Raw genomic sequence first — 22,520 nt, forward strand, 5'->3', positions numbered from 1 at the left:
AGGCCTTTTCTTCTTCGCCAAGATCCAGCAAACAAGAAAGGAAGCTGCAGCTCTCTCTTGGGCTGTTCAGGACCCTCATCATGGTAGTACAACTCCGGTTGTGAGATTACTAAACTCGCAATTAAACTGTACTTTTGCAGCCCTCTCCTGAGATTTCTCTGGAAAGTTTGAGCAGGAAGTCTGGTGTTTGTCATTGTGGTGCCTTCATAAGTACCGCAACACACTCACTGCAAATTAAACACATAGGTTTGGCATTTGGATTTGGCGGAAAAAAGTATTTGTCAGTACAGGCAGGGTTAAACCGACGGTTTTTATTATCAATTTTACGCTTTTGGACTGAGAAAGACATGCTGTTGTCGCATCATACATTACGAAGATAGTGTAACGCAGTGGTTCCCCAACTTTTTTTGCTAGGCTCCCCTTTGTTTTACAAGAAAAATGTGTTTGTGCACACATCCTCCAACCACACACACCCATATTTTGCTCCATTGCGGTTTATTTCACATCTCAAACATTTAGTAAACAATTAAGCAAATACAAGTAAACTGCAATAAATTACAGGTAGTAATAAAATACACTACTAACTCTTTTACGCTACGTCCACACCTACACGGGTTTTTGAAAACGCAGCTGTTTCTATGCATTTGGGCCTTTCACGTAAACGGCATTTCAAATCACCGAAAACAGAGATTTTTTTTAAAACCCATTTTTTGCGTTTACGTGTGGACGAGGAATACAGAGTTTGTCACGCAACGTCAAAGGTATGTGCCTTTTTTGACGTCACGCTGTGCGCCACGTTATTGTTTACTGTTAATCTTACCATCTGCAGGTTTTACACGCTTACATACAGACACGCAGTTACTGTCCCTCCATTTAGAACGGCAGAGGCGTCACGGTGTGTAGTTGTTTTTTTCCTGTGTAATAATATTCAACATTGCTATCAATACATTTTTCAAAAAATGCCTCTCTGTGCAAAATGGGTTCAAGAACATAAACAACTGTGGGATACTGTTTGTCCGGGATTTGAACCCAGGGAACAAATTGTGGCAGGATCAGCCTGATGTTATTTGTATCCCACTGTAACTTTACTGTATAAAGAGCTAACATCTCCAAAATGTCAGGAGGAGTTAGTCAATACAAGAAGTGTTTGTGAACTAAAAATCAAGAATGTGGGATACTGTTTGTCCGTGATTTGGAGAGCTCAACGCGTGCTCCCCACGAAGGAAAAACAAATTCTGCAGGGAAGACCTACCTGGCACTTGTGCAGGTGAAACCAAATAGAAGATATGTTTCACCATATTTTCTAGTCTTTGGCTTGGAATGAAGTTGGTTTGGAAACATATTCAGCGATGCTTCATCTCCTGCTTTGCGTTTGTGTGGGCGCCCTGTGCTAGCAGTGTCCAAGCGTTTTGGTTTTTTTTCCCCCTTTTCATACCGTGCCCCCCCTGCAATGGCTCGGCGGGCCCCAAACTTTGGGAAGGTCTGGTGTAACGTGAGGGTTCACTAGATGGTTTGGAATCTTTCTGAATGGTTAGGAACAGCAAGATGGAGATGGATAACGTTTTTTAGCAGCCTCCTTACTCTTATACTCAGCTCAGTGCAGGGAAAACAACTAGGTAGATATAACACATACATATTACTGCTTTGAACATGCATGTGTAAACATTCAAATGTGTAAACATGTAAATATCAAAACACGTAACCACCAAATAGCTACATAACTAGATCTATAACCCTTGTAAACACCTCTTTGTATATCAAATTAGATTTAAATTTACTTCTACACTTTACAATAGTTTAATATGTTTACATCACGGTGCATTGTGGGTTAAATATTGCTAGGCTACTAGGAGTGTTGCATTCACAGTCTACACTACGCTGTAGGAATTTTGAATTAAAAAAAAAATTAATCAATTACTTTTTTGCGTTTTCTCTGTGTTTCTGCCAGGACCACAGGCAGGGCCACTCGCAGTTGCTTCTGGGCTGCATGTGGCCCGCGGGCCGCCATTTGAATAGGCTTATTATACATGGTTCCCTTAGGCAGTGTCAAGCAAAGGCATGCAGATGATACCTCAATTTATCAGTCAATGAAGCCTTACTAGACACATCAATTACTTGAGGACTGTCCTAAAGACATAAAGACCTGGATGACCTCTAATTTCCTTCTTCTAAATTCAAATAAAACTGAAGTTATTTTATTCAGCCCTAAAAATCTTAGAAACATGGCTTCAAACCAGATACTTCTTCTAGATAGCATTACCTTTGACTCCAGCAACGCTGTGAGGAATCTTCAAGTCAATTTTGACCAGGATATGTCTTTCAATGTGGATATTAAAAAACTATGTGGGACTGCTTTCTTGCATTAGCACAATATCTGAAAAATTAGAAACATCCTATCAAGACATGGAATGTGAAGGTTATCTACCAAAATAGGTATTTTGTTTCAGTTTTTACTTTTTAATAAACAAGAAACTACTTTGGGTTTAAATTTTAAACCTTTTTACAATGTTTAGCCTCTTTTATAAAACCTGTCTGGCACAATGCCTTAAAGCCAAACTTTTCCAATGTGTAATGAATTTCTTCTCATGTTGAAAATAGCCACCATTATTCAGTGAAACCCAAATCAACATATTTAATTATCTTGTTTTGCCAGACCAACGAGTCAAAAAAATCCCCGTAAATCCCCTATTTAGCGTCAAAGAAAACAGGGTGATATTAACTGTTTAGAAGCTTGTTCTTCTAAAAAAAAAAAAAAAACTTAAATGATGAAACAGAAAAGCGTAAAAAGTTGATTAACTGTTTGGTTTAGCTCCAAGGTACTTGTGAAATTTTGGAGAGAGAATATGAAATTAAAAAGACATTAAAGCGCGTGGTCATTATTATTCATTAATATTTGATGTGAACATTTTTTGTTTACAGGTTTTTTGTTTATACCCCAGGAGCTATGTTGTCATGGGCTCTTTCCTCTGGTAGAGTCTCACAAGGCGAAAAACATTAACATCAAAGTTTAAAGGATCCCTCTCTGAAATGCTGCGTTTTTGCATTGGCAAGGTTTATGTTTCCCAAAAATCCCAGGAACTGTGTTGTCGTGGGCTTTTTCCTCTTGTAGGGTGTCGCAAGGCAAATTGGTCTTGGGTGAGGGGCCAGACAAACAGCAATGAAGATAAGCCCAAGGATAAGTGCCTGGGCCAGGGGTGCTACTCACTTCAACTGAGGATATATTTGGGCTGTGGAAGGAATTCTTTGGGGACCTCCTCAATGACATGGCTTCCATAAATGAAGCAGAGTCTGGGGATGAGGAAGATGACTTGCCTATCACTAGGAGTGACATCATTAAGGCAGATAGTCACCCACAGTTCCGGTTAGTCAGATGTTGCAGCTCTGTTTTGATTAATATTCCTTTGCAACATCGTGAGGAAGTTTAAGGCAGCACCAACACAAAGATTAGTCTTGGCAGATTTGAATGGTGATTCCTGTTTTGAAGAAGGAGAGCTGGATGGTGAGCTGTAGTTACAGAGGGATTACTCCTTCCTAGGAATCACTCCTCAGCCTCCCTAGGAAGGTCTATTCCAAGGTTTGAGAGTGGAGAATCTGTCCATTAGTCAAACCTTGGATTCAGGAAGAACAATCTGATTTTTTTTTTTTTTTTTTTTTTTTTTTTTTTGTCCTTTCACAGATCTTTGGACCAACTCTTTATCCTCTTGAGGATATTTGAGTTTGTCCAACCATGGCTTTTGTGGACTTGGAGAGGGCTGCTTTGTTGCTCTGAGTTTGAGTAAACTCTCTTCATTTCTCTCTTTGATACTTTTTACCAGCTCCCATCTGTTCAGATGGAGGCAGCTGATCTGCGGATGACTGTGTCTCTGTGTTGCAGAGTTCACAAGAGGTTTGGGAAGAAAACTGGTTTGCTTTCACATGATATCAGCATAATAAATTCTGACTTGCCACAGTCCACATGATTGCACACAGGCCTCTCCTTGCACCAAATTGCCATCCAGTGGATTTCCTATTTATATTATGTCATCGATCTTACACTTGTCCCAGTTGTCTATTTTTGACTGAAGGTTGACTGTAGATGAAATTTGAAAGAACAAATAATGTAAAAGGATTTTATTAGATTTGTTGCTGGAAGAGTTGGAAAGTTAGTTAACAATCTTCTAAACCAGCAATAGAAAACTTCATCATGAGTTAAAGACTGAAATATCCAGACAAAATATGAAATATGAGTTTTAAAATAAATCGGCCGGGTTGGATGCTCCAACCCAGTATCACAGTAAAAAGTGTAATAGACATGTTGGTCCACCGTGTCCACTTTGTGTTTTGCCTCTCCAAAAAGCGAAATGGACATGCATGCAGAAATTGCTTTACTGCATGGAGAAATTGTCTTACCAGCAGGAGGAGATAATATATTTAAAGCAGTGAGCAAAAATATTCCAGGGTCCTTAATCGTCAGAAATTATTAGGCTAGGCGGCTAATGTGTATTTACATGTAAATCTGTTAATATTTGCTTAAAATAAAATATCTCTGCTGTTACTGCAACTTCTGCATGTGTGTACATTTCACATTTTGAAGAGGCAAAGCATGGAATGGACACAGTGGACCAGTGTGTTTATTACACGCTTTGTCATGCTTTGTTTATATTTAACCAACACAATGATCCAAATCATCCATGCAGCAAAGAAATTTAACTCTCTAATAGAAAACTCGTAAAGCCCAGGCCTGAACTGAACACAGCAACACTGGTGAGATTTAAACAACAATCAAGTTCCGAGAAGATGGGGAATCTTGAAGGATCAGTCTCAAGAATACCTGAGGCAGTTCCTGTCAAAAAAAAAAGATTTCTAAAGTTTTAATTGAGAAGTTTATGTTTCATTTAAATTTCAGTATTTTACTGTTATTACATGCACAGAACGTACCAAAGCCTGTTTCTATTTTTACAATGTGTGTGGATCAGTGAAGAAATTGTATAATTTAACTTTTAAAGATTAATCTAACCTGTAAAAAACTGAAAAAACTCCATTGTATGTGGTGAAAATCTAAACAGCACTTTAAAAACGTATTAGAATAAACAGTTAAACATAAAATGGTTGCTGTTTTGGGGTAGTTATTTGAAATAGTTGTAAAAACAACAGAGGCTATACAGCAGGAACGGTGAAATGAGGTGACTAACAACTGAAGCAGGTAATGACTAATCTGTGATGGATTACTCCTTAACGTCTGCCAGAACTGCACTGCTACTGTCTGCATCCCAACACACAAACACGCACACACACACTCACATACTTTAAATAAACACATTCTTGTAGTTGTTGCGTTTGTAGACTTGAGTGTGCGCACACACACACACACTGTGCATCTTACATTCCTGGGAGGGGATGTTTGACTGACAGCCCGGGGGCGTGGTCAGCATGACTAGGTAACATTGTGGTTTCTGTGCGTGTGAGGAAGGTTCGTTAACAGTCTGTCACTAATTGTCACAGATGTAAAAGCAGTTGTGTCCTGATTTGCCCACTGAGGGTGTTTTTGGGTGAAATGTTCAACACATTTCTGTCTATTTCTAGAACTTAAGATGGATTTTAGAAGCTTAGAAAATTGAATCGACTTCCGCATAGACTATGTTAAATCTAGAAGAGATGGTATGAAACTGTAGTACTTGTGAGAGGACTTGGTAAGGACAAGACAAATGTCAAGGCTTAATACAAGATTCCTATTAGGGGAGTGCAGAACTGGGAGGATGACCATTAATGGACAATAGGACTTAGAAGGGACTAGAAGACTAGAGGATTTGGCAACTTAGAGGATATCTGTGGAAACTGAGGACTCTGAAGTTTATGCATTACGTTGGACTAGAGAAAAACAACTTTAAAGTAAATTCAACCTTTTATGGGGAGAAGAGGCCTGAAAGGAACATCTGAAGAACTCAAAGACTAGAAGATGACTTGAAAAGGCTAAAAGACCCAGGGAAGAACTCAAAAATTCATCTGTGACTTTAGAGGTGTACTCATAGTAAATTAACAAGATTAAGATGACTGGAATGGAGATATAAAAAAGGCATTACGTTACTTGGGTATTGGAGTGCTTGGAAACTGGAAATGACACAAAGGGTAAAAGACAACTTTGAAAGAGACTTTTGGGGGGACTAATAGAAAAGAGGCTGAATAGAGAACAAACAACTGAAAGAGTGGGAAAATAGTCCAGAACTAGCAATCACTGAGAACTGGGAAACTTGGAGAAGGCTTTATTGACTTTTAAGACCACTAAGGATTAAAGACTCATTTTACCATAGGATAACATCAGATAGATTCAAGAACTTACAAGGATTTTGGATTCCTTGAATTGAAGGCCTGGGAGAATGATTTGTGGATGATTTGGAAAGAGATCTGAACCTGGAGGTTGGGGGTGAGGGTGATCTGCAGATGTCTAAGAGAACTTAAAGACTGAATTATGTGGACGTGAAGAGTAACTGAAAGTCTTAAAGAAGACAGATCATGACTGCAGGACTTGAAAAATGATTTTTGAGGATTTTGAGGAGGCCTGTAGAGGATTGGAGGAGTGGGAGCCCTGAATTGTCTTGTAGAGACTGGGTGGCCTCACGCATACACACTGAGTGGAAACACATTAGGAAGACAAATGGCTGCAGTCAGACAGATGTTTATCCAGCAGGCTATTTAAAGAGAAGCGATTGTGGAAAAAGATAAAGATGGTGGGATGAGAGGAAATGAGAGATCAAGGCTGAGAAAAAGGAAAACATGGATAAGGAAGGGCATTAATGATTTGTTTCGCTATTTAAATCTTTTTATGCATTTCATTGATCATTCTGTTTAATTTTATGGGGCAGTACAGTGGCCCAGTGCTTGTCACTGTTGTTTCACATCAAGAACGTCCTCCATCCAAATCTAATGTCCAGGTACTCCGGCTTCTGTCCACAGTCCAAGTGTAGTTAGTGGGTTAGGTTAATTTGGTCGTGGCCCATAGGTGTGAATGGTTGTCTTTCCATTCACACTCACAGACTGGCATCCTGTCCAGGGTATACTCTGTCTCCTGCCTGTGGTAGCTGGGATAGGATCCAGTCTCTTTGCAACACTTAATTGGATAAAGAGAGGAAGATTGATGAATGTTTAATTTACATTTTTTTTAAGTAAAATGCTAGATTAAAGCAAACTTTAGAATATATGATTTTGTTCATGTTTACATTTATTTGAAAGGGACAATGTTCATTAATTAATGTAAACATGCCAGTTTTACAGGTCAGCCTGATTGGAAATTATTGATAAAAGTTAATGAATATTTAATTTAGTGAATTATTGGTAACATTTTCAATCATCAAGCATCTTAAACCATCATAAAATTATGCACAAATGAAAAAAAACCCTCATTAATACTTTATCAAAACCTGTTTTGAGTTTGTTCACAAATACCAGAAAATATTAGCAAAATATTAGTGTCCAAAACTGATATTACATTTTTTTAAACTAAAATGTCAGAATTAAACATCAGCAAATGTAAAATAAAAATAAATATAAAAAAATAAAAAGAAGAAGAAGAAATATATTAATGGAATCATTGCAACATATCAAATGTCAGAATAAAGTATTAGGAAATACTAAAAAAACAAAATGCAAATATTACAATAAAATAGTTTAAAAAGTCTAAATGATTCCTACAAAATATGCATTAAAATGTATGAAAATACAGGTATGGTAAGGTATACAGGTAAATAAGGTATGAAACTGTCCAAAAACAAGTTTTTGGTAAACTGGGTGGTTCAAGATCAGCTATGTCTAAATTCAATAAGCTCCCTTCTCTAAATATTTACGCGCTGCATTTTCTCAGCAGTAGATGGAGTCGTGAACTTACAGGTTACACAACATTACTACTACTGAGTGATATAACTGTGTGATTTGTTATATCAGCCACAGCGATGCTGGCAGCTAACATTAAGTCCAGCTAAAGATGCCAGAAAAGCATATTTATCTCCAGTCAGGAAGTCACTGCCTCTGGAAACCTTTATCTTGTTTTCTACATTTGTAGAATTTAAACTTTTCCCATTCAAATGTCATTATTTAAAAATTTAAAAAACATAATAATATAATTTAAAAATTCAGCTAAGTGTAAAAATGCCTTAAGAGTCAGAAGCAAATCATCCACTATAATCAGTTCGAGACTACAAGTAGTATCAGTGGTGGATATTATTCAATTCAGTTCAATTCAGTTTTATTTATATAGTGCCAAATCACAACAGCAGTCACCTCAAGGCGACTACTTGGCAAAAGTCTTGAGCCACTGCTTCTTTCTTTATCTTTTGCTTCCAATGAACCAGGCACTCTTATAGTTTTTCAAAGTGATCTTCAGCAGTCGTTCTCCACACTTTCTGAAGATCTTTTAAAATATTTCTTTGGACATTGGCAGATTTTCCACTTGTTTTCAGTCCAGTCCTTGTACCTGACCACTTTCAGAGGAATATTTGTTTCTGTGTGTTTGTTTGTTTGTTTGTTTGTTTGTTTGTTTGTTGAACCAGTTAACAGTGACCAACAAGACATTCAGGCAAAACAGGCACAACTAAAGAATCAACCAGTGTTGATTTACAGATGCCTAAAGACGCCTACAATTTTAAATATATCTTTAGGCACTTTGTTACTGCAGATTACCACAAACGCACATAATTTCTTCAATTAAAAAAAACAGCAATGATAACACAGCTTAACAGACATAATTTTGTGTTTTTCCACAAAAAACTCTTAGCCAGAAACATGCCATATCATCCACCCATCAGCAAGGAAACACCGGCCACAATTCCACGTGAGAGTGAGAGAGAAAGAAAGAGAGAAACTACAGAAAGAAAAGGCAAAGAGGAGAGGCATGCATGACTACTTCCATGTATGTTTGAACACGTTTAAGTAGCCGCTCCATAGTGTAGTGGTTTACACATTTGCCTAACAAGCAAAAAAATACACAAATTCCTTTGGGGTTGTGTGAGGTAGAGCATTTCCTGTAAACATTCCACAAAAAAGCATGTGGAGCTATCTGCTGTGAGCTCTTGTGAATATGATTAATAGAGTGGCTAAAAATGGCATTATTTTTTTCCTGCACATGTCTCAATAAAACCCTGCACCTATTTTCCATTTTGCTAACAAAATACAAAAAATTCTTCATTCAGTATATATGAATATCTGATATTTTAATAATTCTATTTATAATTTTTCTGTTTTATATTGGTCTAATAGTAGCTCTGTTATTGTTGTCGAGATAGTTTACTTACTAAATAGTAAATACTTTTTTTTATTTAAATACTTTTAAAAAAAGTTTTAAAATCTAAATTGTCCATAGGTGTGAATGCGGGAGTGAATGTGAGTGTGAATGGTTGTCTGTCCCTGTGTGTTAGCCCTGCGACAGACTGGCGACCTGCCCAGGGCGTACCCTGCCTCTCGCCCTATGACAGCTGGGATAGGCTCCAGAGGATAAGCGGAAGCGAATGGATGGATGGATGCTTTATATATCAATGGACACTTTTATTACATTTTTATTGTTTATTATTGATAAAAATAACATATTTTTTAATATCTTCAGTATATTTATATATATAGACTTTTTTTTAGATATTGTAATAATATATACAATCAATCAATTCAATGTGCAACTACCAGAGGTAAAACTCATTATCTGGATGCAGTATTTTTACTGTCAGATATCAATATACCTGAGAAACAAAAAACATCTGAGTACCAAATTAAAAGCCTCCACATTAACCGCGCACCTGAGAGTCTGAAATCAGGGGAAAAGCCGCCCGCTCGAGCTACCTTGCAGACACGCGAGAGCGCGCCTAGTTGATAGAGAGCACCAGCCTTCACACAGCAAACCGACACAGTTCCAACTGCCCTCACCTAACCACGTGCCTCCGCTTAGAGCTTCTCCTTTACGTAGTTTTTGCGCGCGCAGTTTCCGGCTGTGAGAAGCGTCAGGTGAAGCGGAAGTGAAGTGAAGAGGCTTGTACTGCTTACCTGTCGTCAGTCAAACTGACAGAGAAGAAACAAGGGAAAAAAAGTAAGTTAAAGATAAAAAAGTAATTTAAGTACACAAGGAGTTGTTTTATGTGTGTGCCTGCTGTTTCCGGTCTGTTCTACCTGTCTGCTCTACCTGGACACCTACAGGGTTAGGTTTAGTAAAAGAAGACCAGTTTTACCAGGAAACGTTCTTACAGTTTAATGTTTACTCCCTTATAAACGGCAGTTTTACTTTTTCTGGCTCCCAAACTGAAGAGTAGGACCCCCCAGAGGGTCACGGGCAGAGGGATATGTGGGTTAGGGGAATAAATATTTGTTTATTAAAATATGTGTACACAAAAAAAAAATACTTTACAAGACATCTGACAGTTTGTTCGGGTTTTTGTTTTTTTTTAAAGATATTTTTCCATATATATATATATATATATATATATATATATATATATATATATAATTAAACTTACATGCTGCCTATTTTGGCCTTGGCCATAGGGTTAGATTGGGTTGGGTAGGGTTGCTCATGTTGTGGAGAATCTGTGACATCTAATTAGTGTTAATGGGCTATCGTTAGCTGTTAATCAGCTGTGAGTGACTGCTTCTCTGTGCTGCTGGGTTTATGTTACGTCTGAAATTAATAAGATTAATTATACTAGTTTATTGCCATTGGACCTAGTCATATGTGACCAGAATCTTATGAAAAATAATCAGCACTTCGTTGTGGAGGTAACAGAAGCAAGAAATCTGTGCTAATTTCTAGCAAAAGCTCCTCATTTACATCTAAAACCTCTTTAAAGACAACCCAGCTCCTAAATAACTAAAACCTAAAGGACTTCTGCCAAAAATCTGACTGTTCTTATTAATGACTAACTAACCAAGACAAGTTAATCCTGTCTGATGACTATAGCATGGATCAAAACCATAAACCACTAGAAACTACTAAGAGGAACTCCATCATCAAGAACAGCCAGAGAACTGACCAAACCAAGAAACATTCCCAGCTTGACCATCATAACTGTGTTTTACTATCCTACATCAAACCATCGTGTTCACATTAAGCTATTTACCTTGTTGTTGTGAGCAGTTGTGATGTCATGCTCCTTGTATACCTACGCCCACTTGTGGTAACTGTAGCCTCTCTCATTGTATTAATCAAGCTAATCCACATACCTATCTCACTAGATAGGTTTGTGGATAAATGTTGCAATGACCATTATAAATAACACCAAAACTAAACTTAATTACAAAGCTGTTGTTTTGCTATTTTTTTTGTCAAGTATATCAAAAGTAATGCAGAACCTATTAAAATATGATAAATTTATATATAACACGATCTAGTTCATGACACACATGGTGGAATTTAAGCTTCCTGTAAGCCATATACTAATCCAAGGTCTCAGAATTTTATGTTGGACTTCAGCTACATTTTCAAAATGCCATATTCCTGAGGTCATAGTAATAAATATTTTGATTAAAAATTTGAATGACATAGGTTAAATAGTTCTCTAGATATAGCTATTTAAAAATAGCTCAGTTGAAAGGCTTGAAAAGACTTGAAATTACCCCTTCAACGTTTTTATGAGCAAATCACAGGGAAATCACAGATCATCAGTTGACATGCAGTGACTTTGGAACCCTCCCTAGTGACCTATTTAGACATCTCTTTAACAAACTGTACCATCTTAAAGTCCAAAGGAACATTGTTGCAGGCATAAGGAACACCCATAGCCAACCAAAAAAACAATTAAAATCCTGTATAACCGCTCCAAAGATGAGTCAAACTTCTATGTAGATGATCACAGTCTAATTACCAGAACTTCTGACCAACAACTAGAACATAAAGGAATGTTTCAACCTCCTTAGACACTAATTAAACTTGCATGATTGACTAGAATTGTCTAAAAAGAGCAATAGAACTTCCATACACAGGTAGATTCTGTCTGAAAGATGGCTATAACTAACACCACCTCAGTGCTAGCCCTGTGGAGTCTAACTGAAGCCACTGGATTCACGTTCAGAATGGAGGATTGGGCGGTTTCTCAGAGTCAGTGTTTTCTCCATCAGTGCTGCAGGCTGTGATGGAGTCTAGGCGATGCTGCAGGAGCACTTGGCCATGTTGGCGTGTTGTTGGTCAGCGGCACGTTTGGATGTGCTGTTCAGGCTGTGTCATGTGTCAGGAATTTGCTGCTGCAGCAGGAGTGCATTTTAGCATGTCGGCAGACTGGTCACAGCTCTCTGACTCTCACTGCAGAGATTTCCTGGAAAGTCTTATGACATGTGACCTGAAGAAGAGTCATCTAATCTTAAAAATCAAATACAGAGAAAATGGGAAGAAAATTAATCTCTTACTGTTTTCAAAAGCAGAAATACAAATTCATTTTCTGGTATTAACTTTTAAAAATATATTTTTTAAATGTGAACACTGAGCTGCTGTTTTCAAATAAGAGTTCAAAGAATCCCCATGACTTGGTAGAGAATAAAACACGATCATAATGATATATGTGTGTGAATGATTCATTTAATTCTTTCTGGAAAAGAATGAAAAGGTCCTGCACCTGCAGACTTATGTGTCATATGTGTTATCATCTACAGGTTTAGACATCCATCAATTAATATTATGATAAATCATTAGAGGTGTGTGTGTGTGTGTGTGTGTGTGTGTGTGTGTGTTAGTTATACTATATATGAGAAAGATTCTATTTTCAGATATTTTGTTATATTTATTTTCTCTGAGATAATTAAAACATTTTTGACTTTTTATTAATGTATTTAATATTTTAATTATATTTTATTTCATACTTAATATATTTTAGACTTTAATGTTTTAAGAGTAATAAGTTTTAAGACTTGTTTTAAATCTCTTTAAATACTAGAAAAAATTATTAATATTGTTTTTATTTAAATCTCTTTATATTTCAGATATGTTCTCTTTTTTTTGTCTGTGAACAAATTTAGTAGTTTAAAATTTATATATTTAAATAATAGACTTAATTTTGATATTGTGAAAATCACATTTTATAAATGTTACACACAAATGTAAAAATTAGAGGGTTTAACTACACAAATATTTATGTTCTAAAAAATTTGTTTGTATTGGCAAAAGTTTCTAAAAAACAAAATTTGCTTTTACCACTGCAGTTACAGAAGTTTTGTCTGTTTTCTATTTTAAGGTAAATAAATCCAAATATAGAAAGTAGGGGCAAAAAAATATTCAGTGCATTAATTGGGTAGTCCTCCTTAATGGAAATTTATTTGGATATGCACATAAGTGTTGCTGACATTATACTAATGGATTAGTTATTGGCCAGGAAGCTGCGTAAAAAGGGAATTCCTTTTATGTCACAGAAAAGCTCATATCTGTCCTTATTTCTTCTTGTTCTGGACTGAATGTTCCTCTTCAGCTCGTTTCAGCCGTGAGCAAAATGATTTTTTTTTTTCTAATAAGTAAACATGTCCCTTAAAATAACGTGCCAGTTATCAGCATAAATGAGCTTTTGAGCCTCACAGTGAAAGCGTAATGGGAAGTTTGTTTGCTGCAGATGGAGATAAGATACGATCAATTAAAGTGAACAGTGAGCTCATTGATGAATGTTACTCTTCGGTTTGTTGCCAGGATGATAACTTTTCAAGCTGTTGAGGAAGGTAGGGTGGAAGGGGGCAGCTTTGAATGAGCTGCTGATGCCTTTAATGAGCCATGTAATTTGGGTGTTTGCAGTGAGTAACCCAATCCCATCCAACCTGAAGTCTGAGGCCAAGAAAGCTGCCAAGATCCTGAGAGACTTCACCGAGATCTCCAGCAGAAATGGGCCAGACAAACTCATCCCCGGTAACAACCTGTCATATTGTCAGCTTTATATACTGAGGGCTAGTCCAGTGCTCTTTAAATACTTGGGTTTTCTAATATATTTTAAAATGTGAAGTATTTTACTGTAGTGTAGCTAAAAGTGTGTACTCTACCATATTTTTGTTGTAGCTCACGTAATAGCTAAGGCTGAGGGTCTGGCCATCATCTCTGTCATCAAGGCAGGCTTCATGATCACAGCCAGAGGAGGCAGCGGAGTAGTAATCGCCAGGCTTCCTGACAAACGTAAGATCACCACTCCTTCCATGCTCTGTAAAGGTTTGGAATTTTGCACAGGCAACTGTCGGTGTGTTTCAAAAAATATAAACTTTAATTAAGAAGGCTGCTCAGGTAAGTCACCAGATGCCAAAATATGTGGAGACTTATGTTGTCTTTCTTTTTTTCATCTGTCAGATAGAACAAAGCCGTGCTCGATCAAGCCACAATTGTTTTGCTCCTTCCAACCAGCACTTCAGCCTCATTGACAAATAAAATGATTCACTCACAAGCATCAAACTCCAGTCCTGAGAAATTAAGCTATTCCAGAAAAAAAAATTAAATGCGATTGAGGCATCAGCAGTACTAGCATGGTGTTCCGCAAAGCACGATTCTGAGTCCTCTATTGTTTGTTTTTACTTGTGGATATAACAGTTTGTTTTTCTACACAAAATAAATATGGTTTTGCAAGCTTGTATTTGTCTGAAGGATATAAGCACCAAAAGTCTGGAGAAATTGAAGACATTTTACAACAGAATTTAACATTTTTACAGCTTGCTTCAAAAAGTAGATTTGGTTTTTATAGCTAATTCCCCCCTTTATACAATTTTAGTGCTGTGAATTATAAAATCACCAGTTTAAATTGTATAAAGGCTTAAAGTTCACATTTTATGCCATTATGTTCTTTGAAAGATTGATAGTGGCACAGTGGCTGTAGCTACTAGCTGTCTGCTAGGCTTCATGTTAGCTAATTGGAGTCCAATTAAACCCTGGTCTATGTTTGTACTGTTGGCACCTTTTGGGGGCATTTCGAATCCAAATATCTGAGGAAAATTACTTGCTGTGCAGTACTACGAGGACAGTCCAAGAACTCTGTGCTAAAACTGTAGTGGAATTCTTGGAATTTATATGCTCTTATCTCTTAGCATGTGTCTGTGTGATGTAACAGTTGTACAAAGCAACTGAACTTCAAAAAAAAAAGATTGTAATCAATTGTAGATGGCATTTTGACAGTAGTATACTTTTATTACCCTTCCAAGTAAAGTCTTTGTATGTTTGTAGAAACATGTTGCTTCTGGAATTTATCTGCATGATTGATCTGAGTGACTGAATTATTATTCCTCTGTTATTTGATTGTCACAAAGTATAAGATGAGTACACATTTTATTTTTATGTGTTCTAGAAAGTCTGTACTCTTTATTAGTAAGGTAAAGAGAGTTCAACAGCAGAGGTGTCATGTTGGAGGACAATTAGCTGTTTTTTAATCATGGATTTAGCCGCAGTCTACGAAGCAATTCTTGTGATTTGCTGCTGTTTGCCTGTTGTCCTGTTTTTTCTTCTTATTTGGTTCAGTTTTTGCTGTTTTTGATCTTCCTGAGTCTCTCAATAATCCTTTTGTTGTTTTGTTTTGTCTTGTGACATTTTGGGCTCCTGCGGTTAAAAACCAGGCCTCCCTGCAGTGTTGGGAGTGTGCTGTAGTCATCTGACACATCAAGCGTTTGATGTCAGTGAACTGGGCCGGCGGTGGCGGATGTTTGAGTTTGCCGTGGTGCCAGAACCCACCGAGGGTCACACGGGCCTTACTGAGTGGTGCCACCACCCCTGCTCTTCTTCTTCAGGCTCTTTTGTTGGTTTTCTGGATTTTCACATTAAAGGAGCAGTTCACCACATCTGAAAACACTGGCACCAGCAGTGTGAATAATCCATCCTGGCTTCAGCCATAAATATTATCCATGCTTGAGCTTTATTCTGTGTGTTTTTGTGTCTGCAGGCTGGTCAGCACCTTCAGCTATTGGCATCGCTGGTCTGGGTGGAGGCTTCGAAATCGGGGTGGAGGTATAATCCCAAATCTTATAATTTTATTTATTTGATTTCTGATTTGCGTTCCAAGACGAAACATTTGTATTTGTGTTGAATTTAGGGGTTCACAATAATTGCCATAAATGTATCAATAGTGTTTTTAAAGGTTGTGAATGCAGCGGTTTGCATCACTGAGATGTCAATTTGTCCTTTAATGCACCACATCCCTTTTTGGAAAGCAGAAGTAAAAGCTAATTTTCTGGTCCCCCCTCAGGTGTCAGACTTGGTGATCATCCTGAATTACCGGAGGGCCGTCGAAGCCTTCACAAAGGGTGGGAACTTGACGCTTGGCGGGAACGCCACTGTCGCCGTGGGACCTGTTGGAAGGTGAGTCTACTCCCCACCTCTCCTAACACAATCTGTTTGTCTGTCTTTTAATTGCCTTGAATGCTTTCTGTTTATGTAAATTACAGCTTAGGTTTGATTGTCCTATTCTGCTTAGAGATTTATGAGACATTTAATGACAGTTTGTGTTTTGAGGCCTGAAGCAGATAGCCAAACTGTCTGAGGTGGGGGAAAAAAATCACCCGTGATTTACTTGAGAGGCCAATTAAGATGTTGAGGTTAATTTTAGAATAAGGTGGTTTCAGGGTGGGTTAACCGGTTTTGGTGCTCATGTATTGGCAGGTGTTTGTGGGCGTGGCGAGTTACATGTCAGTCGGTTCATTCTCAATAAATGTTACAGACAGACAACAAATGGTAGCCAGAGCTGAATTAGTTTGAAGAAGATGGTCAGTTGTTACAGTTAGTTTATGTGTGAGTGTATATGGTACTATGAAATTAGTCACATACACAGTGATTGAATAACCCGCAACCAGCTATAGTTTTACAGACACAGCAGGAAATAAACCTAAAGAAGACTGCAGGTCCTTGGAGAAACCAAGGACTGTGATTTTTATATATATATATATATATATATATATATATATATATATATATATATATATATATATAAAAATTCATTCCCCTATACTATGCTGGGGTTTTGTAGCCAGAAGTGGCCATCTTTGGATGAGAGATTGAAAAGCTAAGGTATCAACTAGCGCCAGCTAACTGTACTAGCAAGCTACATTACAGAGGTACAAACTGCTAAATAGTCATAACAGCCAATAAAAAGCTATAACTTCACTCACAAAAGCTGGAACACAGATTTATTGGTCATTGAAGCAAGTTTTGCAGTTTTTTTTAATTTTGCTATTTGATTGTGTTTTTTGTTTTTTTGTTTTTTTTTTTGGGGGGGGGGGGGGGTAGTTATGAACCAACTTGCAGCTTGGTTTGTTTGGTTTTTGTTTTTATTTATTTCTTGTTTGTTTTTGTTTTTTTTCATCCAGTAAAACAAATCTGTGCTTGGAAAAACATTTATTTATTTATTTATTTTTGTGCAGAAAAAATGTTTTTAAAATTAAAAAGAGCATAGGACCCAGGATCATGTTCTGTGAAACATATCACTAGTGCTAATTAACCGGTCATTAGGTGTTAATGTTTTCAAATTCTGAAATTTTACTTGACCATTTAAACTTCACCTTTGCCAGTTTGATCAATAGAATAAATTCTGCTTGTTAGGAACGTGGAGGCTGATGTGGCTCTGCGGAGTACTGCAGCTGTGTACACCTACTGCAGGTCCAGAGGTTTGTTTGCAGGTATTTCTCTGGAGGGATCCTGCCTCATTGAACGCAAAGAAACCAACCGCAAGTATGGGGGAAAAAACACGAATCAATCTGCTGCATGTCAGAAGTTTAACTAGTTCTCTCTTTTCCAAACAAGTGCTTGTCTTTAATCCAGTAGTGTTGTTGCAGATTCTACTCCCAAGACATCCGCGCATCTGCCATTTTGAATGGTGATGTGGAACCGCCGTCAGAGTGCTATGACCTCTACCACATCCTAGATGTCTACACTGAGGCCTACACCACCGACTGGACAAGCAAGAACTTGCAAACTAGGGTACGCAAACCAAAAGCTTAACTCAAAAAGGAAAGGCAGCTATGTGTGAAGTGAGGATGGTTTCAAATGATGCCCTAAATAGTTTCCAGTGTGCTCACTAAAGGGTAGGTGAGTGCAGGCAGCTCAGTTCAGCACACAGATTTTTCTAATACAAAGCCATGCTGTTGGAATAGAGGCAGTATGCAGTTTAGCATCCATCTAAAATACCCTGACAATTACTGTGCTTTATTTTTTACATAGTGGTTCAATAGTGTAGTGGTTTATGCATTTGCCTAACAAACAAACAATGGAGACACAAATTAAGTGTAGCTCAGTGACTGTTATACTGAATGTCATGTGATATTTTTTTTTTTTAATTTATTTATTTTTTGCCTTTATCTAATATGCAGTACATAAAGTGTACATTTGTGTTTGTCTCCAGTCATCCGTTCGCCCAGCCAGACCACCAGCTCCGATCCAGTCAAAGCCACCAAGCTACTCCGAGGTGTCAGCAGCCAGTGCCGGTAAAGCTCAGAAATACAACTGTTCAGGTGCTATTAATTTATGGACGAAATTGTCTGTAATGGGGTGTGTGTCTGTGTGTTTTTGCATCTATGTGTCTGAGTACAGGAGCTGGAGTAAGGACTAAAAACACTCTCTACCCAAGTGTCTCTGTCTATAAATCTGAAACCTCAAGTGAGTTTTACATTAACTTTCATTATTTACTCCTTACCAGCTATTCTTTTTTTTTTTTTTTTTTTTTCTTTCATTGTCATTTTGTGAGGACCGCTGTGACTCCTTGAGCTCACTTTCAAACTCAGAGGCCTCTGACTTGGTTTTGTTGCCCATGTTAGTAACTGGTTTTGGGTCTGGAGAATTCAAATCAACCAATTAGTACAAACATATTTTTCTTTTCTTTGGGTTTTTGCTTGCATCTTATTATAGTCAGAATTTGTCATTTTTCTTTTTCTTTTTTTTTATCCTTTTTGTTGTCATTTTGTTTTAAACCATTTTGCGTCCCATTTCAGGCAGATTTCCATGCCTTTTGTGGCCGTATTGTGTTTCTGTGGTCAGTTTGTGTCCCTTCATAATTGTTTAGCACGGCATTGTGGTTGTAATGGACGGCTTAACAACATCCTGGGGTTTTTTTGCTCGAGAAATGGTTAAACTGATGCAAAACAAAAAGAACAAAAGTTGTTCGTGCTCATTTTGTATCCCTTTTCTTTCAGTTTGTCAACTCTCCATGTGGTTGTTTAGCATCGTTTTCAGTCATTTTGTCTCCCATTTGTATTTACCTTGTTTTGTATCTTCATGTGGTCACATGGCACACCGTGTATTCAAGTCTGTTATTAACCCACGACCTTGATGCAGCCAGTACCAAAACCCATTAATAATCCTAGTGTTTTGTGTATGTACGTATGTGCGTGTGCATACTTCGGCGACACACACCTGTTCAAACAGGTACGTTGCGGGGACCTGACCCCTTTGTGTTGATAAAAGAGTCCTCCAAGGTAAATGATTAATTTTATGGTGAAGACGTGGTTTAAGGTCAGTGAGTCTTCAGCAAATTAATGTAAGTCAGTATGATTGCTTGTGCAGTGACATTAATATATTGTTATCAACTTTGGGGCTGCAGCTCTCTCTAGTGTTCACAGCACATATCTGCAACTTAAACTGCAGCGCTATTTATTTTAAATAAGCTCTTTATTTAAACACTAATGAATAAATTTTAATGGAGGAAGATGGAAAAAGAGCATTAGTCTTTCATATTTCTTGTTTGAGAACTTATTTTTATTAATGTTTTCACAGCTGTAGATTAATTTTCTCCAGATTCATTAGCCGTGACTCAAATTGATGTTTTGTCTCTCTTTCAGGTAAGTTTGCCTCCAGAAACTCTCAGATGAACGGTATGAATATTTGACACATCTCACACAAAAAATTAGTCTAGTTAACAAGAAAGTTGAGGTGCTGTGCAAAATTTAAATAAAAGTCAAATGAAATGATCTGCAAATTTCATAAACCCATATTTTATTCACAATAAAGCATAAAAAACGCATCAAATGTTTAAACTGAAAAAAAAAAAAACATAAGCACATTTTATATTTGATGGCAGCACCTCTTCATTTAACAGTAGTCCATAAAACTAGGAATTGTGGCAATGTATTGCCTGGTAGAAGATTCTAGCTGCTCAGTAGTGCTGAGTCTTTTTTTCCCCCAAGGTTTAGCATTGTCTAGATAAAATGTGTAAAAATATATGTTGCTTTAAAACTTTTAGATACCTTCAGCACTGATGGTGCCTTTCCACATGTGCAAGTTGCCGGTTCCAAAGGCACTCATGTACCCCCATACCTCTTGGACTAAATAGTGATAAGGAGCCTGTTTATCAAAGTTCTCTTAAGTTCCCAGGTTGTAGTGCCCATATACTAGAATTTCAAGAATTTCAAATTTGGATTCGTCTGACCACAAAACAGTTTTCTACTCTGCCTCGATCCCCTTTAATTTAACTTTGGTCTAGACAAGACATGGATTATGTTCAGATTTGTGGATGGCACAGTGAGTGTTCCTTAGTCCTTGCAGTGATTTCCATGACAGCACTGCCACCTGAGGGCCTGAAGATCATAGGCATCCAATATTGATTTTCAGCCTTGTCCCTTAATTTTTTCCCAGATTCTCTTAAGCTTTTGATGTTTTTATGTAATTTAGAGAATGAGATTTTCTCATGATCTAATTAGATGAAAAATGTGCCTCCAGCTGTTTTTTTTTTTTTAGTAACCCTTACTATTTCTTTCGTAACTAATTCAAAAGTAGCTTTTTTTCATGAAATAGTAAAATGTCTCAGTTTCAACATCTGTTTTCTGTGTTATTGTAAATAAATATTAATATTCTGAATTGTACAACATAAATATATCAGACCTATGTTAAACAGTGAATTTGCAGTAAATTAAATCTGCTTTTGTCAAATGTTTGTTTTGTTTCTGTTTTACTTTCTTTGTTTTTGTTAATTGTAGATTGGGGATCATCAGAGGGTGGAGCCACTGGGCTGATGGTTGTCACAGCGACACATCCCTTTGCAGGGGAGCAGCCAGGTGACCTCAGCTTTGTTCCAGGCGACCGTATCACTGTCATCACGAAGACAGACTCCCAGTATGATTGGTGGGAGGGGCAACTGGAAGATGGTCGGGTTGGGATCTTTCCTGCAAACTTTGTTACATATTGATACTACTCTCTGGGTGTCTGACAGAAAAACATTTGAAAGAACCAATATTGGGTAAAATGAGTTTGGAACGTGGTTGTTCTGTTAGGCGTAAACACTCCACTGCATGAATATACTTGTAAATGAATTAATAATCCTTCGGTTTTTCACATAGTAAATGTAATATTGGAAATTTTGAAACATTTGTCAGACAAAATACATTTTGACATATTTCACAAAAATATTTTAACTGGCATTTTTAACCATTTCAAATGTTTCACATTTAATATTGAAGTACCACTGTTTGGTTGTTTCTTGGTACAAATTTGAATCACAAAAAGACAACCACTTGGATTAAATGAAATCAACTATTCCATTATTATTGTGATTATTAGTTTCATCATCATAATTATTATTATTTACATTTAGTTTGAAATTGATTGGGAACTTTAGGCTGGTTGCCTAAAGGCTGGCTGCCAACAGAAGCATTTGTTTGTTTGTTTGTTTTTCTTTTAGTTTAGTTTAGTTTAGTTTCTTTTATAGTTTAAAGTCTTGATATTTTAAGATCAGTGGCACCACCAAAACTGCTGTAAAGTCTAAAAATTGAACAAAAAGTTGAAATTTAACTGTCAGCTGCTGTGATCAGGGAACTTTAAGGGGCTGTAAATTTCAACACCAACTGTTAGGCACTTTCTTTAGCTCTTTAAGTCAATGTGTTACAATTATCGTGGAGATGGTTATACTGACTTTGCTGCACCCTTGTTCTTTTTTTTTTCTGCATGTAAATATGGTTATGCATGATGTTGTAATAATGTTAAATGGAGCGGGTTACAAGGTGGATGAAGGAATTTTTAAGGAGTTTAATATATGCATATCAGTTTAAATATTTTGTTTTTCTTCACTTTGCACTTTTTTAAAATGACATTTAAAGTATGAGTTTAGGGATCTGCTAATGTTTTAATCTTAACAATGTCTTCAGATTAATAATTGTGGTGTGGGTGGGTATTCTTTTTTGGGGGGGGGCTTTTTCATAGCTGCAGTACAATGTACTGTTTGGATCCTATGCAAATGTTAATAAACCTTATGTGTTCTAAAATATGCGCTTGTTTTTATGCAGAGAGAACAACAGAAATTTTTTTTAAAAAGCTAACTGGGCTGACATTTGAATATTTCCTGCTTAATCTCACAGAAAAACATTACATTACTGAAATCCCTCACATCATCACAAATAGTCACATTTATTTAAAGTCATTGTCAATGACATCAAAGTAAAAACAATATTTATTTTTTTTATCACAAACTTGTTTACAGTAATACAATAATTTTTACTATTATGATTTTGTTACTGTGTATAATAATACATAGTGTCATAGTGTCTGCTCCTGTTATGGTCAATTATATTATATTTGCACAAATTTATTTAAAAAAAACACATTTAAAGATTAACACCCACAACAAAGGCACAATACTGTAACATACCTGCAGTTGTTA

General features: G+C 36.9%; 1 protein-coding gene across 1 annotated transcript; it reads left to right on the forward strand.

Moving 5' to 3' along the window:
* Window positions 1-9,925: 9,925 nt before the first annotated feature.
* Window positions 9,926-21,674, forward strand: sh3yl1 (SH3 and SYLF domain containing 1). Its single transcript, XM_085449946.1, has 11 exons — window positions 9,926-10,042; window positions 13,715-13,825; window positions 13,973-14,086; window positions 15,828-15,892; window positions 16,131-16,243; window positions 17,480-17,608; window positions 17,713-17,857; window positions 18,279-18,360; window positions 18,467-18,532; window positions 19,711-19,743; window positions 20,845-21,674. Coding segments are annotated over exons 1-11 (1,068 nt in total). The 5' UTR covers window positions 9,926-10,041; the 3' UTR covers window positions 21,054-21,674.
* The last annotated feature ends 846 nt before the right edge of the window (window positions 21,675-22,520 follow it).

Source organism: Copadichromis virginalis, linkage group LG23 (assembly GCF_057382275.1).
Source record: "Copadichromis virginalis isolate Kocher_CV1m ecotype Utaka linkage group LG23, C_Virginalis_male_GT1.1, whole genome shotgun sequence".
In the NCBI taxonomy this organism is placed as follows: domain Eukaryota; kingdom Metazoa; phylum Chordata; class Actinopteri; order Cichliformes; family Cichlidae; genus Copadichromis; species Copadichromis virginalis.